A 23617-nucleotide genomic window follows, 5' to 3' on the forward strand; every position below is an offset into this window, starting at 1 on the left:
AACGTTACACTTATCTTTATTAAATTGCATCTTGTTCTCATTTGCCCATTTTTCCATTGTGTTCAGATCTTGTTGAACTCTGTCTCTATCTTCCGGAGTATTTGCCAGTCCTCCCAATTTGGTGTCATCTGCAAACTTGATGAGTAGTCCCTCCACCCCCTCATCTAGATCATTAATAAATACGTTAAAAAGTACCAGGCCGAGCCCCGAGCCCTGAGGTACCCCGCTACTCACCTCTCTCCAGTCTGATGAAACACCATTGACAACAACTCTTTGAGTGCGGTTCTCTAACCAATTCCCTATCCGCTTAACTATCTGAAAATCCAGATTGCAGTCCTTCAACTTATCCATCAGAACATCATGGGGAACCTTGTCAAAAGCTTTACTAAAATCCAAGTAAATGACATCAACCGAATTTCCCCGATCCAGCAAACCTGTTACTTGGTCTAAAAAGGAAACCAGGTTGGTCTGGCAGGACCTGTTGGAGACAAATCCATGCTGACTTCCTTGGATCAGCAGAATTCCATTGCTCTGCTACAGCTGAAATAATCAGCTCCCAAAGTCCCAGTTTTGGGTTTTATAAGCAATGACCTTAGCACATGGAAATTCTTGAAGTCTAAATAGCTCAACAAATCACAGACCTCAAGGTATACATGTCCTTAGTATAACAGCCTGATTTTATAGGTCAAGTGCAATTGAAATGTATTTAAAAATTCATTCAAAAAAGTACACCTTAATTTGTAATGTGTGCTACTCTGTAATTCAGTAAATTGCAGTTGTCATCTGCAAATCAAATCCAGCCAATATTTGTCTTTACCAGCAAAAGACCCTTAATAGTTCCCAAACCATTATTCCCAGTTCATAAAAACGTAAGCCACAGTGACCAGCAGGAAGTAGAAACATACAGTTTCTAGGCAACTGTACATGAATTTTCCATTAAGTGTTTTCCCTTCCAAAAAGCACCATATGGTAGCTTTAGGCTAGGATTCGCCACAATGTTTAAGTAATCTGCTGTAAGGCTTCCTTTCTAAGGAAGAAGCTTTGATGTTCATCTGAGTGATATATAGGGTAATGGCTCATGATAGTACCTACTAATAGCAAACTAGTTCAGGGGTAGTCAACCTGCGGTCCTCCAGATGTCCATGGACTACAATTCCCATGAGCCACTGCCAGCATTTGCTGGCAGGGGCTCATGGGAATTGTAGTCCATGGACATCTGGAGGACCGCAGGTTGACTACCCCTGAACTAGATGACCCCATTGGGATCACAAAACCAGTAAAGTGGAGCCATCTATAAACTAGAGTGAAGTCCTCAAATGTGCAGAATAAATCCTGTCTTCCCATCCCACAAAAAAGAGGCATAGTTTCCCAAAAATTAACCACATATATATATGAGAGCACTAACCTCTACTCCCTCGTGACTATTAGGCTGAAATCTGCTTGCCTACATCCTAAGGGAGAGGAGAGGACAGAGAGAGAGATGGGGTTCCCACTTCCTACTGATTTTTAAAGCTGGAAAGAGAGAAGGGAACTCTAAAATCTTCTTTCCAAGCCAGTCCAAGGCTGAAGTGAAAGACTCTGCCAGTAGAGTCTTTTTAAAAATTAATTTTATTATATTAGAATAAATAACGAACAAATATTTATAAATGACAAATATCCACAAACACCACACAATACAGCCACACTTGTGAAAAAAGAACTGTTCTATATAATAAAATGCCAAGGTTGAGGATAAACATAGTCCATTAAAACAGTTGACAACAGGCCAAACAGAGAAACATTTAAGTAATCAGCATATTAGCATGTGATTCTAAAAATTTTCAAAATCGCCAAACAGCATGAATTAGTGGATAAACAATTAAATACAACTAAGAACTACAAGTTTAGTGACCTCCTCTGGCTTAACTTTATCCCAATAGTTTGTACATCCCCCCTCTGCCACCCATATTACTTGTTTGCAGGCTTATATTTGATCTATAACCATGTTCAACCAGTACCTTCTAAGCCAAGTGTCAACATCTGGCACATTCATTTGTTTCCAATGCTCTGCAACTAACCATTTTGCAGCTAGATTTCTCAAAATGTAGCCATATTTCTTTCCCCAAGACTAAAGGTTGGGAAGGGAAAGGATTTCTGCCTTCAGAAAACATCCTTCAACTGCACAGTGTAAGGGCTGAGTTTTTGGGTGGCAAGCTCAAAATCTTTTTCAAACAGTACAAATTGGGGTTAAAGGAAGTTTTTAAGATTATTAACAGCTGAAGGTAGGGTTGACTGGGAGGTAGAAAAGAATTTTTTAAAGCATCCTTTCATTTATCACCCCTTATGAAAGATTCTTCCTCATTCTCCTCCCAGCCAAAAAGAGGAATGTTGTACAGTTTGGCATGTCATAAGACTAGAGCCCTGAACAGGACGACTCCTGAGAGGCATATTAAAATTTTACTATGTGTCCTATAACTTTTGAATATGCAGTCCTTTCTGGAAGAAAAGGGAGTCATGACTAATTCTTTTCCTTTTGTATTTTTCACTAACTTATGCTTGTGAGTTCAATGAACAGAGGAAGTTGCTTACTTTTAACTGATTCTGGTTCTGGTGAATCCAAAATTGGAACACTTGCTGGTTGTTGGACAAATCTCTCCCCCAAATCAGAGTGGTAAATTGGTGTTTGTGGCTGGGCAGCTGGCTGACTCTCCTGTTCAACTGAATTGATTGTAAGTTTCACAGAAGGCTTTGGGGTCTTCAGTAAACTGATAAACTGATGGAAACATAAAAAGAGCAAACTGTGAAATTATAAACCAATCTGGAATATTCAGAATGTATCGAATCACCCACAGTCATCATGGAATGGGCCTTTGCTACTCCCTTCACTACTGCAGCTTGCTGAGGCCACTTCCTGAGTTTTGTATTTTGCCGTCAGTTGATCCTCAGGAACAGCACAGAGATGCAAAACAAGAGTCCACAGAGGGTGGACTGGGAAATTTTCTTTTTCAAAGGGAAACAGGGTATTTTTTCAGTCAAACTGTCATAAGCCGTGTTGCAGAACTATTGTAGACTCAGAAGAGAGAAACTTGTAGATTACTATGAGGGAGATTAAAATCACAGAGGGAAATAGAATTCTGCCTAGTAGCTACATTCCTGTGTGTTCATAACTTATGAACATGAACCTACATTTATATTTGTGCAAATTTAAATTCTATACCTGCACTTGGGACGCTCCATTCACCATGGTTTGTAAGCCTATATATGTTTATATATATTGTTCATAGGATGTGTGGTCATGGACCTATTCTATGGATCACTCTTTCGCTGACCCCAGCTGTGCAGTCTATACATGCCAGACTTTCTTAGACCTCAAAGAAATACACTTTGATAGTTTGCTGGGCCCCCAACCACAGAAAAAGAGACTAATCCATATCTGAAGGTGTGACATGTGGTTCATGAAACCTCGTATTGAAATAAATATTGTTAGTCTTGAAGATCCTAAAACAAACTAACACAGTTACCCCTTGAAGGACCCAGGAAAAGTTCTAAATATAACGCTAAACTTCTATATAGCAAAATTCTTTGAAGAGGTATGGATTAGCTATGTATTACTAGTCACCTTTTCTATAGGATATCCCACAACAACTTCATCATCAACTGCCAGGATTTGATCTCCAATCTTAATTCGACCATCCTAAAATAAAAGTAAAGATAGTAAGATGACCTTTTGATCCCTCTCAATCCCCACTAGAGTTCTCATCATATTCTTTCATAAGACTTACCTTTCCTGCTGCACCATGCTCTGTTAAACTTTTGATAACCACACCATTTACTGTGTCTTCTTCACTGATGGCAATACCTATGCCCTGATCCTAACAAATACCAAACACATCCTCAGTAAAAACAAGATCAACAAACACTATGAATTTTTCATAAATATACACTTTCCTTCCCAGCCCATTCTGCTGCTGTTGCCACCTCCCCCCTTCTGCCTGCTGCAGTGCAGAGACAGGCAATGGCAAACCAGCCCTGTACATCTCTAGCCTTGAAAGCACTATGGAATTGCCACAAGTCAGCTCTGACTTGACAGCAAAAACAGCAACAAATAGGTGGCATTGTCACTTTTTTCAGAATGTGCAAAATATGGTTGAGAATGACATGGGGCGTGCAATTGTTGGTTAATGTTTAGGAGGATAAAGTTTGTGCTGTGCCATAGTACTCAAGTCACAAACAAATTGATATAGAAACAAATGGACACTGGCACATGTACTTACCTTAGGTAATTCTATATCTTGAATATTTGTATAGGAACTCAACTCTGTAGGTAAACTTGAGCACAGAATATTCACTTCATCCTAAAAGAAATAGAAATGTAAAAATAAAAACAGAGACACTGGTCCATGGGAAGACACACTGTATCCATTTTTAAAATTGTAGACTCTATACATCTATTTTTTTCTGTTATATCTTCTTAAGTTCTGTTAAAATCTACCATGATTCTTATCTAGGCATCTTGCAGTGCAAACCTATGTACTGTATTTAAGGCACTATATTTAAATTAAGGAGCTTAGACTAAAATAGCTCTGCATGGAATTGAAACACAACAAAAAAGCTGAATTTCTGTATACTGATCAACCCATAAACATTAACCCATACTATCAAATATCCAAATCTTTAGTATACCTCTTCATGTTGAGGTGTCCCACAAGAAGTCTCTACTGGTTTTCCAGGACAAACTGCCATCTGATTAACAGCATCTTTGCTTCTACAATATATGAAGAAAATACATTTAAAACGGCACGGTTTGACTCTCGCAAATACTTTAAACTTTTTGATACCGAAAATGATAGCTTTAAAAAAAAAGGTCATACCTATAGTGGATACAACAATGATTATATATAATCTAAGGAAACTTTTAGGCATGCAACCAGCATTAAAAATGGTTATATGAAAAAAAAATACTGTTAAAATTGCATTTAGATAAATACAGCTACAAAAAATATTAGCGATTGCTTACCTGACAAATATGATTTTTACTTTAGAAGGTGCACATTTAATGATTGAAGATGCATTCTGGTGGGTCTTTCCATAGAGAACTTGTCCATTTATCTAGGTTAATCAGAAAGGTGTAAATAGTAATGACACTAATGTTAGCCAGTTCATTGTATCCAAAATGTCTGTGTCACCCACAAGAAATTAGATTTTTCTATTACACATTATCAGTATTGCTTTCCAGCCTTCATAATACACAATGTCTATTTTCTTCACGTTATAATTATTTCCCCCATTCCAAAATCCCTAACAGCTGTTTATAGTCTGCTATTTCATTGGCCTGGAAATGTCCTTTGAGAGGTTAAAGTGAGCTGGCTGACTTTGGGAACATTATAATCTATTTCCATTACTGATTGATCACCTCATGACCCGCTGTTTGTCAAATGAAAAAGAGGCATGGAAATCGCTTGCTAATAACAATGAAAGGTTAAAAAAAAGTCAGCTATGTGGCAACAGTCCACCTTGGTACATTGAATGGGAACTCTGGCAAAATCAGATGGCAGACTGTGCCTCAACAGTGTGCTCAAATTCTCAAGAGCAATAGCATACATTAAATAAATCCATTTATTTGCATGTAAAATAACACTAATACTTAAAATACATATTTGAACTATCAAAGGCCTTAGCAGCTTATTTTCTAGTGCGTACCAAATCAATGCCTAATTTTGGAACAGGAGGTCAAGTCATTGGCTTGGTCCCTTCCTGTGGTAACTAGCATAGGGAGGCACATTTTCTCCTTGGTAACCAGAAAGATGCAATCTGCTACTCTATTAAATTTTCATTTCCACTTAAATATCATTTTCTTGTGGCTCACATACTACTTTTCTTGCTTTGCATCATGTAATATTACCGTATTTGCCGGCGTATAATACGACTGGGCATATAAGACGACCTCCCAATATTTCCACTCAAAATATAGAGTTTGTTACATTACATTACAGTACTATGGGCCACTATGGGCAGCTATGTCTATCCCAACTGAAGTGCACCTGGCGTATAGGCCGACCCCTCCCCCCCCACTTGGAGGCATGTTTTTCAGGGGGGAAAAGTAGTCTTATACGCCAGCAAATACTGTAGATGCTTTACAATGTGGATTTTGTCACAGGCAAGGCTGAGAAATAATGAATCCCCCAAAGTCACTTAGTGAACATAGCTGAATATTCTTATCCTAGGACATCCATGTCATATATTTTACTAGGGTCAATTAATGATACAAAATATTGTGCTTACTTTTAAGTAAGGCAAATATTGCAAAATTAAACAATTAAAGAGTAAAAAGGGAGACTCTCATGCCAGCTATAGTAGTAATAGACACTGACAGGCGCACTAAATTGTTTAATTGCTGTACAAGTTAGGTTCCAGCATTCATATTCTGAGAAGAAGTAAACAATGGGGCACATCTGAATTGAGAAAATGAAGTTCAGCTAGATCCAAATATCACACACTGGAGACCAGAATGATCAACAGTTATCAAAGTCTTCCAATAAATCTAACAGGATCAGCAAATAAAATGTACCCTTGTCTAGTTAGGGCCATGGGGGTGTTTAGGTGTCCCAATTTGTCACACCTATATCAGAAAGACAAAATCTGCCACACTGGGGAAAATATAGACATATTTGAACTACACCAATTTTTCCCACCAGATAAGAGCTGACAGGGCCTCATGTGTGTGTGTGTGTGTGTAACTGAGTGAAAATGATGGTGTTTGTGTATAAGATGCTGTTTTGAAGTGCCTCCCAGAAGCTCTCTGCAGTTTAAAAAAGCACTGGAGATGTCTTTTCATAGATTTTGTATCATCACATCTATTTAAACCCTCATACTGATGACAAACAACAGAGTGGATGTTTTCCATGTTTATACCCTTTACTGTGAGCTTTACTTTCTGTCCACTGACAGAAAGAGCGGTGGACTAAATGGCCCCTGTATTATACAGCTACAGTATTTGCTGGTGTATAAGACTACTTTTCCCCCCTGAAAAACATGCCTCCAAGTGGGGGGGTCATCCTATACGCCGGGTGCACTTCAGTTGGGATAGACATAGCTGCCCATAGTACCGTAATGTAATGTAACAAACTCTATATTTTGAGTGGAAATGTTGGGGGGTCGTCTTATATGCCAAGTCGTCTTATACACCGGCAAATACGGGTACTTTGGTCTACCTTGTCATAGTCTCATGCTATTATATTCTTGCAACTGATAATATAACTTTCTAATATAGAATTAATTCAAATGGTTCCATATTCTTTCAATGGCTCAAATGTAGTAAAATAAACAACACACTCACTTTTTTAGAACTCTCCATTTAGGACTCACAAACTAAAATTTGAGATTCTCATGCCACCAACAGCACTGCTGCTTCTTTAACAACAGTGCTAACTGGAAATAGGGTTAAAATAAGAGCATGCACCATGAAACCAGCTGTTATATTAAATCAGACCCCATATTTCTCTCAGTGTATTATCACAGGCACTTATGGCATTTCTGCAGTAAGAACTAGTCATATAGAACACTAAAATTTAAAGGAAAAAGCCAGCATAATTATAAAGAAAGAACATACTGATTATAAGAAAGTACAGCTAATTAAAGGCTGGATTTTGCACCCACAATCGAATGGTCTTCTATCCTGAGAGTCCGCATGTTTAGTTTGGAGGGTAATTACTAAACACTTACTTCCAGTAACTCATCTGCAATCTGCAGCCTCCCATCTTTTCCAGCTGCTCCATTTGGATCAATTCCCACTACAAAAACACTCATCTTAGATCGATCTTTGTTCCCAGCCAGGCTGAGCCCTAAGCCAGTCCTCCCCTTTTCCAACTCTATCACGTGCAGATCTCCTGGCAGGTCCCCATAACGCTCGGTGATCTTTCCTAATCATAAGATTTGAAAAGAGAAAATCATGGAGAGAAGTTATCCTGGACAACTTTGCAGGCACCAGGGCTTAGAATTCAGCGTTTACCATCAGAAACTCAAAATCTCTGCCATTTCACAAACTAAATGTTTATGTTGCCAGTCTCTGTACATAGCAATAAATTCTCTACTGGTTTCTTTTTCCAGTATGAAAGAGTAAAGACTCTCCATTTTATGGTATTTTCACATAAAAACATAGCATCTTTTGTGCTTTATATTATAATAATACTTTCTAACCAGAACAATTCTTCCTCCTGGAGTGTAAGTGAAACCACCAAATAAAAATGAACTGAATAGCTGAATTCACAATGCGAAAATAGACTTTCCTACAAAAAAAACACAATATAAATATCAGATTACATAGAAAGAGGAAAAATGCCACCTTTCCTGAGTCTGAATAGCTAAACTTACTCCAGCTGTATCCAAACTCATCCTCCAAATCTCCCAGGTTTTTGCTGCAAGACTGCTGTACATCTTCAACATTCATTCCTGGAGATGCTGAAGGAGGAGGCAATGCCAAGGTACAAGATGAAGTCTTTTCTTGCTCCGAATCTGACTGACTGGATGCCTGTCAAGAATACGAAAAATACAGTGGCTGAGAACATTGCAGGCTGATCTCGGCAAATAAGCATGAAATGATGAAAAAAAGCAAGGGCTATGGCTTTGAAGTTAAAAATACTAAGCAACAAGAATTCTAAAATGACACAGACTAGAAAAGCAATCACAGGTGGAAAATAAAAGCAACATCGAAGAGTACAGCAATGCATTTTAAGCAAGCAGGACAGAGACTAGAAGGGAAATTCAGTGAATATTTATGTGCATGCTTCTGTAGATCAGAGGCGACTCTATAGATACCAAAACTGAACTTATGTTCATTTTTAGAAGAAAACAAAATACTGATTGATCCCAAGAGAAAAATTAGTAACATGAAAAAAGAGCCTTTAATGGAAATAGTGAATGGGGTAGGGGGAGAACATGTGGCATTTTCTACATATACAAGCTGAGAGCCTGCAAGGGATCCTGGGGGAAAGTAATCAACTGGGAAATTCCCTTCCCATCCACTCAAACTTCCCTCTTCAGGATAAATAATAGTTTTCCTCTTCTCCCTCTTTTGTGATTTCCTTTAACATTATATATGTTTATCAGGTCGTTGTGAGATAGGAGAATCCTTTTTCTGTTGTTTACAAACTAATACTTTTCTGAATAACTAGGAAACATTCCAAGTATGTAGAATTCTGTTACTTCCTTTGCAAGAGCCTACTTCATGCCCTTCTTTATAGGGAACTGACTGTGAGATTAGGAGGAACCTTAGCACTCTAGGAAGACTTGCATGGAGGTGGGAGAAAGAGAATGTTACAGAAATTTCCCACCACCCAACTGCATGCAGAAAGCTCCCACTCAAGGGTCTACATGCTGTTAAGGATCTGATTAGAATAAGTTTCCTGTACATTTGTCTCTATTAATTGGCTAAACTGCTCTCAACTTTTTAAATTCCTGGGCAGTCCCCAGAAACGCCTACTTTGCTACAGATGGCCTGGTGTCAAGATGGTGCTGAAAGCCCTGCAGGACTTCACACACTGTCTTGGTTGTCTTTGCAACCCTTTCAGTCTACAATGCACCCCAGGTCCACATGCAGGCCACAGGAACATCCTTGTATTTTCTTGCCACAGTTAGGCAGATAAGTAGAGAAGCTGCATGTTTTCTGTAACCTTGGCACTTCCCCCAGATACATAGAACTTCCTTCCAACTTTGCATCTTGCCCCACTGAGTGGCTTCCGCTGTCTACACAGGAGCCAGCACTTCAAAATAATATGTAGTCATTTTGTGTGGACCTGATTTTGCTCTTGGCCACCTTAAAAGATGAACTAAATCTTATTCTTCAAAACTAAAAGTGAATGTGAGTGATGAGCCTTCAGGGAGGGTGGTATAAAAATATGAATAAATAAAAAATAAATAAAAATGAGGTCAATGTTATTTCTTGCTTAATTCATCTCAAGATTAACCAATCAGTGCAGCTCCAAGGATGAAAGTTGTGATTTAAAAGAACAGATCGAAAAGTCCAAACCCAGATGAAGCTGGAGATTCATTTGCCCACAAGCTTCAGAAGTTATGCCAGGGATGATTGATGACTACGCATGCAAGGTATTTCAAGGTGAAAAAATGGACCATGCTGATCTTCCCAGGATGTGCAAAGTCAGTATGAGGTTCTTGGGTACAATGCATTATTCAGGAATAACTTTGCTGCTGTTTATCTTATCTCTAATTTGGACATAGCAGAGGCTAGCCAAATGCTTCCATCTTTTCAGGAACCAGATGCTTCCAATTTTATTAAGTGAGCCATTTTCTGGAACTTCATGCGTCAGGAGAAATAACTCAAATAATCCATATGAATTATCAAATCTTTTCCACTGCTACTACTGCTGGTGTATTTCCTGCTACCAGTCTGCTAAATTCTGCACAAAAAACAGTGTTGAAATAGGCACAGAAAACTCACAGGCTATGAGGCCATCATTATGTTTGTTCAAAGATATAGGAACTGCTTCCCCATGGTAAGATGTCAAATCAGTGTAGTGTGAGAAGTGCCAATCAAGAGCCCTTTCACACCTGGACACCATCATGTCCAGATCTATAGAGGGATGACAACAATCATGTTGGAAAAGAACTAGCAACTGAGCTTCCCCATATGCTTCTGCTGGAGGTAAGAAATCTCACCCAAGGAAAACTCTTGCTGCATTACTGAGGTAACATGGGAAGGAAAGATACCCAAAAAGTGAATACAAAAACATGGGTGAATTTGGTTAACACAATTAGAGGCAATGACTACAGAGACACAAGACTTTTTCTGAATTATGCGCTATTAAAATTATCTGTGCAATACTTTATGTGGTAACCTTTGCACACTAAACAAGCATGTTGGGTAACAATAGAAATACATATGTATACATATACACACATACATAGAGCAGCACCACATTGAAAGAAGCATAAAAGCAACTAAAGGCCCTTTTGAAATGATCACATGGCCAGTTGAGGCAGAGGAAAGAGCACAAGAAGTACAATACACGCATTGATTAGAACAGTGATTACAAATTATGACAAACCTTAAATGGTGTAGGAGCAAAGGGGTTACATGGGGAGCAACTGAAGGTAAATCTAACTGTATTCTGCATATCCTATGATAACAGAAAATAGCAGGCTGTTTATTATAGCATCCTTTCTGGCATGCTACATCAGGGCTATGCAGTAACAGAAGCTCTTATTTCAGTGATGGATTAAGCATTACATGCACTATGGCTGGATTAAGATATCATGTGAAACCATGCTTTATTTTAAATATACTTTGAACCCAGAATTTAGTGTACATTAATTCATATGCTGGTCTGACACATCAAATTCAGTTTTCATTGCCTTCTCTTTGTGAACTAGGGGGATGTCACTGGAGAACAAGCCAGGATTAAACTAGGATTGAGCCAGGGCACCTACATTAGCCCATATGAACCTACCCATCCAGTGCAGTCATCTTTAGAGGCTCTGCTTTGGGTGGCCCCACCATCGAAGGCTAGATGGGTGGTAATGTGAGGAAAGGTGTTCCGGATTGTGATACCAAAACTTTGGAACTCCAACCTCAAGGAGATGAATCTCTCTCTTTCTACTGTTGTCCTCTGCCAGTAGTTCAAAACTTTTTTGTTTAGTTTGGCTCCTGGCTTTGGTGTCATCTCCATACGTTTTTATTTAATTATTTTATATATTATTTTATACACTGTATCTAAAACATTCAAGTACACTTAGATAGAAAGGTGCTACAAAAATGTTTTAAATAAAATATTTAACATGAAACCACAGACTAGATGATAAATCTACTTGAGAGCCTGGTTTCAGATCCTTGTTATTTTTACTTATTTTATTTATTATTTGATTTCTAGTCCACCTTCCCACAAGCAGCTCATGGCGGGTAACAAACATTACCCCCAATAAAAAAACCTTTTAAAACCAGCACATAAAAATTTATCCAACATAACCAAGGAGGTGATAACCCATCCCCCCCCCCATCCAATCCAGACAGCATACCACCTCGGGGTATGAGGAGTAGCCTGATGTCCCAATTTAGCCGAGGAGGAGCCCATGATCATACACGCCCTGGCCTCAACCAAAGATGGGTCCTAACTAATTATAGTTAATAAAGAGGCCCCATTAAGACAATTACACTAACCATGGATAGTGTAATCAAACCATGATTTCATATGGCATCCAAAATAAGTATATATAAAGTTATTTTCCTTGGCTATAGCAGAAAACCCCTTAAGGGCCTAATAAGGATACATATGGGTCATTAGTACTACTGACAACCTTTTGTAAATTCAGTATCACAAGTAGGAATTTCCCTTAGTGTGAAACTGAAAGGAATATGAAAAAGTATCTCACAATCGGCAAAACAGTAACTATGAATAAGTCTGAAAGTAAGGGTGAATAAATCTGAACAGCTTAACTTTTGAGTTACAACATGAGCAAGAGGTGATAACAAAATATGGGCTATGTCTCACTTTCTCTTTGTCAGTTTTCACTTGAGAGCTGAAGATTTAGGGACCCAATCCAGAAATCCTTACACAAAGCTATAGGTTGTCCCAACTGACTCAATAGCTAATACTGCCATCTATGTGAGCACAGAATTATGTCATGATAACTGGGGATGGGGGAATACAACCTGGTGGCTTTGTAATTTATTTCATATATACACTGTATTTTCCAGATTGAATATAGTTCATTAGGAGAAGGAAAATATTTTTGCATGTTTTCCAAAATCACTAGATGCCCATTCATGCCTCAGTTCAGGCTGAAGCTTTTATCCAACCCCTAAACTACACTGACTCGTGTAAAACAGAACAATTAGGATTTCTTAATTTTATATACCAATTACCTGCTAACCTCAAAGCATGGCATATGTTCAACATTTGGTTCACTAAGCCCTTTCCACAAATTCCCTGCCGCCATCATGTCACAACAAAATGGCAGACAAACTTTTTGGTGAGAGAAAAGAGGCTTTCTGTCATCTACAGTCAGCATTACTGGCCATTTATTGCACTTGGACAATATTTCCTCTTACCAATTTGTTAAAATTTTAATGGGGGTGGGTGAGATAAAACACATATATGTTTACTGAATCCATCACACACACTCAGGCATCATCCAACCTTGTTAGTGTTGAACTGCAGAGGATCAACAAAAGGGTTAGTGCTGCTGTAGACGGGAAGCTTACTGAAAGGGTTGTGCTGCAGGTAAGGCATAGGGAGGTTCTACAAGAAAAACAGAGAGGGACTTGCTAACTAAAAGGCAGGTTATGTTAAGGCATATTCACAAACGCACCTCAACACTTGGTGACCACACCAGCAAATGATGATTTGCATGCATGAAACACCACTCATAGGACTTCCATGTCACCTCACAAATACCATGCTTTTCAATGGAAGAAGTTCACATGTTCAATCAAAGAGTCACTGATTGACAGGATAACAAGCGATGTACATGCATGTGTGAATAAGCTCTTATTCAGTTTGTTTATTGCCTCTTTAGAACTTTTAACCATGTGGAAAAGACGTGGAGCTCAAATAAATCCTTGTCAAGAATCTTATTCACAAGTGATGACTTTGAAACTAGTCCAAATTACAAAGGCAATAGTGATATTCTGACTCCTAAAACGTACATGTCATAGTCAAATTAGCAGTATGTAATGATCATAACATTCACATGCAATGTTTGGGAAGGACCACGGCTCAATGGTAGGGCTTGAAGAAGATCCCAGGTTCAATCCCTGGCATCTTCAGTTAAAAGGATCAGTTGGGACTTGCTTCTGAATAAGGTTGGGTTATGAAATTACAATTAACAAGGAAATAATTAACAAACAGTACATCTGAATATACTTGTCATTGGGACTCCCATGCTTTGCAGATAAGTTATAGAAAAATATGCACATCAGAGCAGGTGACTCCTTCTGAATAAGCAAGTTAAGAAATGCTCCAAAGGACAAATGAGACTGCGGTTTCCATTCATATCTCCTGGACTACATTCCAACCATTCTAACACTGAATGCATTGGTGAAAAGCCATCTATGCCTGTTAAATTTTTGGTTATCTCTGAAAGCATATGAAAAGTAACTCTCAATGCTGAATGCTGTTAGCTCTCTGGATGACTGCTTTTCAACAAACACTGGAAATCCCCTTCTACTATTTTGCCGCATGTTCAGCTACATGTTTCAAACATAAATACCACAAACAAAAAGCAGTTTTTGGATCTTAAGCATTTCATTAAGCAGGTAGATCTGGCCGATACCACAGCAAATGCACAAGCCTTAAGTAGCACCTTGCATATGAATCACCGACATTCAGCAAAGCTATGCCATGCAACTTTACCTGGGATGGCTGATGGTAAAATGGATTATTAGGTTTCTGCCCACTGTGAGCAGAGGACGATAAAGAGCTATAGAGAGATTCTGGCTGGGAAACAAAAGTTGTGAAACAGCTAGTGAATCAAACATGCAGCTTAGAGCAAATCTACAAGGGGGAAGTCTATTTTCAAGTGATGAAAGCTACTATACTAAAACTACTTTGCAAGTATTTGTATGGCTCATGCAGTGCAAATGGATGCCAGTGTACAGGAACGGAAAAAAAAAATTGAATGCTTGCAGGGTGGCTTTCCAAAGACAGATTCTTTTGTTTTTAGTTTGTGCTTTAGCATAAATGCACAAGGAAGCACTGTAATAAAAAGGTATTCACTGAGGTTTTGGAGGGGCAAGGGACTGCAGCCATATTACTCCATGCAGCCCAAGCACATCCTGCAATCCCTTGCATGTGTCTGACTTAGCTAGGGAGAAGATGAGAGCAGGATAAAATGAGTACATGGCAGAATTTTTTGAATCTTTCCATATCTCTAGAAATGTAAACATTCCGTCAAATTTCTCCATGATGCCAACTGCTACCAGTTGCTTTGAGTCAGTTGTTTCCACTACCCCCATAAAGCATTTTTGAAAATATGTTTTCAAACCATTTTAAAGTCAAGGGGCTAAATGCAAGCCTTACTGAATCCTACTCTTAGTTCGGTGGAAATAGGGCATGCAAGGTGAAGTGTCTTCCCTGCTCAATATGAACGTCACCTAGGATGTTCATATGAGTCTCTTTTTCAAAATTCACATGCTTACCCTTGGTCTGTTTATAATGCTTTGTACCAGAAAGATTACTGGGTTGCCTGCTCTCCGTATGGCTTCCACTGCTTGTTCATGGCTTGCATCTCTGAGGTTAATCCCGTCCACCTGAAATCGGAAGGCCTAAGCTTAACATGATGTTTAATGCAGCAACTTCTAAAAATGTCATCCTGCTTCATACCATCCCTCCTGCCTCCCCCCCCCCCCAAATCAGTTATCACTGATTGCTGTTAGCCCTCTAAATGAGAGCTTATCCTGTTCAAAGGATTAATCAAGTAATGGCACATTCACCATATGGAGGCCAGGATTCCTAAAACTACAGTCTTTAAATCTCTTGGCAACCACCTTGTCAAAATTGCAAGAATCACATCTAAGCATGAAAATGCATATCACTGGTGTGATCTGGATTGCTAATGCCGGCAAAGAAACCTTCAAAATCTAAGATTTAATTTTGGATGCTGATAATGTAAACTGGTTCAAAGCAGAAAAGTAGATAATAATGTGATCCAGGGAGCCCCTGGTTCAAATCTCACCTCAGGTTCAACTCAGAAGATAGCTTTATCCATTCTATTAAGAACCTGGGGATAATACTGGCCTCCCTCACAGAGTCACTTTCTGAGCTAATGTATGCAAACCACTTTGAACACTCAAAAACCATTCCATGTTATTAGCCCAGAACAGACTAACCATCTATATTTACATGTGAACTTGTTTCTCTTCAAAGAAAAAGTCTCAGGATGAGTCATACTATGCAAGCAGTGAACAGAGGTTCTAAAATATTTCTGCAGATAGGTTGTAAATAATTCATTGTTCCAAATCAAGATGGTGTTTACATGCTTCACTGGCTGCTGTGAGCTTCAATTAACATATTTATAAAGCACAAAGAGCCCTGCATGAAGTACAATACTCATTTTCAAAAAAACGGGGAAAGGAAAATGAGCAAGACACTGCCACTTAACACTGCTCTCTGAGTTGCAAAATAAAGCTTTAACAAAGAACAGTAAGGGCTAATTTCATGAAATGAGGCCTCCATTTGTATAGGTATGTTGGAGAGCAATTCTGGCAACCAAAGAAAAGGTTTTATAATGTTAGTAGTAGATAGCTGTACACATATGTGCTGCTAGACAAGCTAGAAGCAATTATATAGTATGCTGTTTGTTAGCTGCAGCTTCAATACTATTCTTTAATCCTTATAGGTTGCCTGGGAATTAGCCACCCATTATAAAATCTGGAGAGAAGGACATACCTTTAAGAAACCAAGGCAGGAGTATTTGAGTTGACAGACTTCTAGAAAAGTCAACAGTGGTGTTTCTGGGATACAAACTAAAAGCGTAAGAAAACAAACCAGACCATTCATGCAGACATACAACTCCATCACATTTAAACCAGCATGGTATCCCATATCCCACTTTTGGAAGTCAAGATCCTTATCAATGCATCTACTAAAATCTGTAAAAATTCTGTGGATTATAACATCAAAGAGAAAAGTAATGCAATACCTCCACTATTCTATCTCCTGTCTTTAAGGTTCCATTTTTGCCAGCAGGGCTATCTTCAAGAATATGTTTGATAAAGATTCCTCTCATAACTTCACCACTGCTCAGGCGGCTTCCCATTCCCCGTCCACCAACAATGCTGATGCCCAGGGACTTACTGGGTTCCCTCCAGAGTTCAACCCTATAACAATAAATACAAATATTATTTCACCTTTCCTCCACAGAGCTGAGAACAATCCCATGTAGCATATCAAATTGCTTGCTAACACAGGGTCACCTAACAAACTTGTGGCTGAGTCAGAATATGATTCAGTGTCACTATTTTTACTACATTGCAATGCATCCATATTAAAGATGAAGGATTTTGCAACTGGATCTATCAGATTGTTTAATTAAGAACATGGAACCTAATTTCAATGAATTTTAATCTTCTAGCTGAAATTTACATGTTGGGGTATAGATGAGTTTTTCACTGAAGTCTACAATCACTACAGCTATGGAAACTTTCCTATCGTCTGACATCCATGTTTTGGATACAAAGAACTAAGAAACTGTTTGGGAAGCCCAAAGGTCTGTTGAGTTTTTGGGTTTTGTTTTGGTACAATAACGATAAAGAAACGGGATAGATAGGATAGGGCTCATCTCCAAGTTATTAGCCATATGTTATGGCACTGCTGTGATCAGCAGGGCTTCCTTTTCTGTTCTCCCAAGCAGGAGTCATTTGGGGCCCTGGGAGGTTAAGTCTTGTCTGGTACAGGCCAAATCAAGCTGGACATTATAGTTTATATTAAATATCCATACAGATGCAATGGTAACTAGGAACTACCATTATTTTAGACTTGGTTTTGGGGAGGACACCTTTACAGTTTATTCCTAAATTGTTGTTTTTTTAATGGTGGAACCAATCTGACAGCTGCAGCTATTTTTAAAGATATCAGACACCCAAAGTAGCTGCCCCTCAGTGCACTTTTCTTCACTGTTTCTTCAAGGGGGGCATGGGGGGGGCATAACCAGGCAGGAGAGCGACAGGAACTGGAATTTAGGGCGAAAAAATCTGGCTGCATCTGGTTTCTTTACACTTTACAGTGACTATTTGTTTTAACCTTACTACTGAAAACTCTTCTTCACTGTGGTACTATATCTCCTTTCACAAAGTAAGAAAGGATTCCTTTGCTGTTTCACTACATTCTTTGAACCTAGTTCATTAAAAAAAAATAGAACGTGTGTGCATACGTTTGATTGCATGTAGTGAATCAATCATCTTACAGCTGAGACCCACATTGGGCACTCATGGTACTACTACCATGATACTCGTGGTAATACTACTATTTATTACCATTCTCATCCTTAAAACTTTTTCTCAGGAACATCTCTAATTGATGATTGGCTGAAGGGCTCCTGTTTCTTGCACAGGAAAATAAGAGCATTGAACAAAAACAAGTCACTTGTTGCTGATGCCCAACATGGCTAAACACAAACAATAAAATAAATGGGAGTGTTAAATGCCTAATAATCCCAGATTTGTGTTGACCATTCCAGAATCATGGTAACAACCCAAACAGCCATTTTTTGATATCTTTCAGGAATTTCAGAATGCACAATCCTAATGACAGCCATGGAAGAGAAGAATAGCACAAGGAACTCCCAAATCTCCTAATCATGATGCAATAATATGTATATTAGAACAGGGGTAGTCAACCTGTGGTCCTCCAGATGTCCATGGACTAGAATTCCCATGAGCCCCTGCCAGCAAACGCTGGCAGGGGCTCATGGGAATTCTAGTCCATGGACATCTGGAGGACCACAGGTTGACTACCCCTGTATAAGAAGACACATGCTGCACTCCTAAATGCACTCATTAAAGAGTAAGTCCCATTGAAAAAAATCACTATTATGTTTAGGGTTGCAGAGATACTATCCTAATTATCCATATGACTTGCCCTTGTAACCACTTGTTCTAATACATTTTCCAGCTATCTTAATTTCTAATTATTCAAAACAGATCCCAGATCATTCAAATAAAGGAAACTGGGGATAATTCAACTAGACTACATTGAAGAGCTGAGAAAGTCATCAGAGAAGAATAACCACACTGACCGCCTTGGCTGGCTCCAATTACTGTAGCCAGCATTCTGAAGTTCACTTTCTTCTCCTTCTCCTTCTTCCCGTTCTGGTAGTTCAGGGATTTCTCTGCTAACAGAGAAGATGTTTTTAAAAGAAACGTATAGAAGTAATCTCTTCTCATTCCACAATATGAGTACAATGTCAGAATGTATTCCACATAAAGCCTAAGAGTCAAAAGCCTTTCCCCCAAATCTAGAAGTTGGGACTACAAAATGAACACCTTCCAGTATCCCCAGACAATAATTTTTGAATGTATCTGAATATGACATGGACTTTATGTAACAAAATTTAACGAAAAGGTGCCAGTCTTTAAGGTGCATCTTTAAGACCAACATTGTGAGTATAAACTTTTGCTTGCATGCACACTTCATGAGATACATGCTGCTGCTGGGCTGCTTGAGTTAACTTAATGTTACAAATTATGCTATTTATTTAAAATATTCTAGCTTCAAAGCCCGTTCCTAAGAACGGGCCTTGAAAGGGTCCCCTCCCCTGGCCAGGCAGCTAAAGGTGGCTTTGGGCCACAACCAGATCAAGTGGGGCAGGTGGGGGCTGGGCAGCTCGTTAGCAGGGCCGGGACAGAGCTCCTTAACAGGCAGTTAGCAGGCTGGGAGGCCCTCATCGGCAGGCCCAGCTTAGCAGGCCAAGAGGCCCTCATAAGCAGGCCCAGCCTAGCAGGCCAAGAGGCCCTCGTTAGCAGGCCCTCCACCATGACCCTTTGCCTAGAGCCCTCTCCCCTTACCTGCTGCTGGCTCTAGGCACTTAGGCGTCTGAGAGCAAAGAGGCTAGCGTCCAGGGACAGAGAGCGGGAGCTGCAGGCCCAGGGCCAATCAGGGCAAAGCTGGCTGAACCCCCCTGATTGGCCCTATTCGAACTTGGAAAGCCGGTCACGTCCCACCCCCTAGGCTGTTTCACAACTATATAGAGGAACAACAATGGATAAGAATATAAAATGATAAACCAGAAAGCAACCATAATCATGGAGTATTGGGCACCAGAGTTTAGTAACTGGAATGAGTCAATGAGCTGGAAGGAGTCCCCAGTGAGGGAGTTGGAGACTATGGAGAAGAGACATTTGCAAGGTGATTTGATTTCCACTTTCTGGTATCCGCATTGTTAAGTATGGCAACACCCCTGCCTCACATGCTGGCACACTGTACTCCATAACCAGTGGTACACTGCAACCGTCTAGACTTGGGAGCAAGCCAGACACAGGAACACACTGAAACACCCTGATCAGACACACTGCTAGGACAGAATCCATCTTGGAAACCAGGACATGCCTTGGCTTGTCCTCTGCTACAAGTTGGAATTTCAAGTGCCTTTGGACTCTGATTCCCCACCCCACCCCACCCCACCCCATAGTTTTGCTGATAGCATGGTCTGACCAGAACTGCTTTGGCCAGCGGCTCTAGGCCACTTTCTTTGTCTCTTCACACTTGGCTGCTCTGCCATATAGACAAGAAATCTGAGTGAAAACCATATATTAATGAATGGGTGTTTGAGGGGCTATTACTACAAGTGCTCACAATAACAAGCACAAAGTGAGGGACTTGGGCCCAATGGAGGATTTCCATGAATGAAAGGAATTTTCACCACCAATTTCCGCCTCCTTTAGCAGACACCCCTCATGTGGTTCCTCTGTCCATCAAAAGCAGCATGGTGGGGGACAGAAAGAGGTGGTGAGGAAAACATGCTCTACAGGGGGAAATCCCTTCCACTGATGGAAAGTACAGATGAAGCCCAGACACTGGACACTGCAAGTTGATATAACAGATAAGTGCATCACCAGAGGCAGTCATGAATATTGGCTCCAAATCTTGAAATTCTATGCACTTAAATTAAATTTCTAATTAAATTTGTTGGAACTCAAAGAACTATTCTACAGAAAATATATGTTGGTATAACCTTGATGTATATTTGCCTTTTAATGAGGGTACAGGTGCAGAGTTGAAGCAAAAAGAGATGCATTTTTTATAATATGAAAAACAAAAAATTACCTGGCAACATGAGAAGAGAAAATATCTAGTTGCAATGTTCCTTCTGACTGCTGCCCTAAGCTGGCCTGGTACGCTTCTAAATGCTCTGCTGGAACATATATAATGCTGCAACACAAAGCATAACCTGTAATCAAGATGCTGCAGGTGCCTGGGAGAATGGTTCAGTGATCCACTGTCTAAAATCAAGGGGAATACAATGACTTAAAAATACAGTATATTTAAGTTCTTGGGCTTAATTAGATTGTGTAATGAACTGTATCAATTGGTGGACTTAATATTAAGCAAAATTTAGAGTACGAGGAACAAAAATTACATGGGGGTTTAGTTTACTTGCAGGAATACTTTCTCAAATATGTAAGTCTCCATGATTTAAAAATATGCTAAGCTCCCAATGTTTTGTTTCTTGGCTTAAGTTGCTTGAATCCTGGTACACAGCTTTCCCAACTGTGGCAAAACTGTAGAATTACTTATCCAAGGGGCTTGATATGTGACGTTCTCAGTCAATGCTTTTAGAGTAAAGCCTTCACATTATCTAATGTCTTTGACAATTAATGCTATTGGGGTTTACTGTCATTTTAAATCTTAAAATATTTTAACTGGCTCTTGTTTGGTTTGGGTTCCTGGATGGTTTGGAAAGACAATTCATAATTGTGAAGATGAATGCCTTTGTTGTGTTACAAGGTTAGCTCTTCTGGATCAGACCAATGGTTCATCTAGTCCACCATCCTATTTCACTCTGTGGCCAACCAGTTGCCCCTGGAAGCTTACAAGTAGGACACAGAGGCCAGAGCTTCTCCCCCTCATTGCCCCCTCCACAGGGTTACTGTCTGTGAATAGGAAGGTTCCATTTAATAATTGTGAATTGACTGATGGCCCATGATGAATTTACTCTCATTGTTTTTCATCCACAATTAATCCCCTTTTGAAATCATTTAAACTAGCTGCCATAAGTACATCCACCAGCAGTGAATTCCACAAAGGAATTGCTTATCATCAAGTTAAGAAGAATTCCCTTTTTTTCTGTCCTGAATCTGCTGTTCACCTACCCTCCAACACCCCCCCCCCCTTTACTAATTCTCATATTCTGACAGTGGAAGAAAATGACGTCTCATCTCCTTTTCCCACCCCATTTCATACTTGGATAAACCTCTATGTCTTCTTTCGCCCAGTCAAACAACAGGTGCCGGTATCCCTTCAACTTCAGTGAAACTATGCATATCATTTGCAGAATATCATTTGTAGCTAAAATGAAGGTTTTTTCTTGTGAAAGTTTTTGTCTGTAAGGGGCTTATTTAGGATAAAGAAGCGATAGCAGTTAATAAGACAAGCAGCACAGTAATAGATATGGATAGAGAAGAGCTCTTAAACAAATAAAATTCAATGAAAACACTTAAGGGAAATGCAAAGAAAAGTGCAATTAGCCATAGTTTTTTTTAAGAACGAAAGTAGCAGCATAATGATGAAATGTTCATAAATAATACTGTTTTAGCCAAACCAAAATGGATTGTCTTCTGGTAGTTAAGTTGAAGGAAGTCAATAACAGAAACGGAATTCCCACACTGACTTAGCCCAAACAGCAGCAGAATGGGCCAGCTGCTCAGAATCACAGGGCATCTGTGCTTGGTTGGAAAGAATTTACAAAGAAGGGTCTGGTAAAAGCACAGAAAGCTCGCTGTGCCATACATTTTGTATTTCCCCAGAGGCCATGACAGAATGAAAACCTAAAGGTGAGATGAAGTATCTGAATGCCAGTCCTAACCCTCAAAAGCTATGAAGTAATGCTAGATTCGTATTCTGCACAAAACCAAGTCAGAAGCCGGGTGGACAGCTGTAAACGTAATGCAGCATGCATGATGCAAGACAAGTGGAATGTCAGTTGCATGCTTAATTTGACAGTCACACAAGAAACCTGCTGCACAAACTGAGAGAGGCATATGACTACATTCAGGACAAATTACAGTCTATATGATGAAGGAAATAAAACATTAGTGCCACAGAAAATATGACAGTGAGATTAATCCAGATATCAGTACATCCATGATTATATCAGTACCTAGAACTTTAAAGGACAATGTTCTGGGCCTGACCTGACATTACATGGCATTAGCATATGTCAGGTGCAAGAAGCCTTAATAATGTTGTGATGAACATGCCCGTTACAAGACATCTCATAAATCATACCGAGTACATTAATGGAATGTTTCCCGATCTGCGCAAAGCACCTCACAGGCAGCTGAACTGTGCCTTGAAAAAAAAATGTTAAGTATCATGTTAGATGCTTTCTGGGTTTAATGCAGCAGGAAAGGGCCCATGAAGGAAAAGATCTTATAAACTATCCACTGTGGAACTCCTAAAAAGCACCCCATACCTTTGAAGGCAAATTCCATCCAACAATATGTGATTTGGATAGCGAGAAACCACTATCTCTGTTAAATGTCTTCTTAACACTACCTGTACCTTGTAACATTTAATTTAATTGGGTAATGAATTGGCTAATCAATGCTGCTAATGTACCTCAACTGGCTGCAAGCTACTGTGAGCATGTGATGGTGTGTTATGTGACATATAGCACTGTACCTATATCTGGATATATCCCGGCTATTTTGAATGTTATAAAAGCATGAATGATTTAACAGACAAGTTGGAACATAGAGCTATAATGAGCTTTTGAATCACCGATACTCACACATAAAAGGGGGCCTGATCATCAGCAGGTGTTGGAGAAGATCTAGAATGTGAAGCATACGACGCAGCATCTTTTTACAATGGTGTTAACAAATGTCAGTGACTTGCGCTGAATGCAAGATGCGTGCACACGTAGTTTAAAGTGTGCACTCCCTATTTTCTTCCCTCTTCCCTCCCCCCCC

General features: G+C 39.5%; 1 protein-coding gene across 25 annotated transcripts in view; it reads right to left on the reverse strand.

Annotated features, from left to right (window-relative positions):
* MPDZ (multiple PDZ domain crumbs cell polarity complex component) overlaps positions 1–23617 on the reverse strand; it is a 218037-nt gene that overhangs the window by 24991 nt on the left and 169429 nt on the right. For 8 of the 25 annotated variants that reach the window (XM_077345038.1, XM_077345035.1, XM_077345036.1 and 5 more), the window contains 16 exons: positions 23437–23478; positions 20751–20855; positions 18724–18819; positions 16630–16807; positions 15128–15238; positions 14343–14426; positions 13128–13229; positions 11040–11111; positions 8350–8506; positions 7702–7898; positions 4997–5088; positions 4663–4744; positions 4254–4334; positions 3762–3851; positions 3599–3673; positions 2569–2752 (listed from right to left, as the gene is read on the reverse strand). In XM_077345038.1, coding sequence (XP_077201153.1) covers positions 2569–2752; positions 3599–3673; positions 3762–3851; positions 4254–4334; positions 4663–4744; positions 4997–5088; positions 7702–7898; positions 8350–8506; positions 11040–11111; positions 13128–13229; positions 14343–14426; positions 15128–15238; positions 16630–16807; positions 18724–18819; positions 20751–20855; positions 23437–23478 — 1748 coding nt within the window. The remainder of the gene's footprint in view (positions 1–2568; positions 2753–3598; positions 3674–3761; positions 3852–4253; positions 4335–4662; positions 4745–4996; positions 5089–7701; positions 7899–8349; positions 8507–11039; positions 11112–13127; positions 13230–14342; positions 14427–15127; positions 15239–16629; positions 16808–18723; positions 18820–20750; positions 20856–23436; positions 23479–23617) is intronic. The other 17 variants (XM_077345054.1, XM_077345051.1, XM_077345057.1 and 14 more) reach the window with 14 other exon arrangements.

Source organism: Paroedura picta, chromosome 7, assembly GCF_049243985.1.
Source record: "Paroedura picta isolate Pp20150507F chromosome 7, Ppicta_v3.0, whole genome shotgun sequence".
Classification (NCBI taxonomy): Eukaryota; Metazoa; Chordata; class Lepidosauria; order Squamata; family Gekkonidae; genus Paroedura; species Paroedura picta.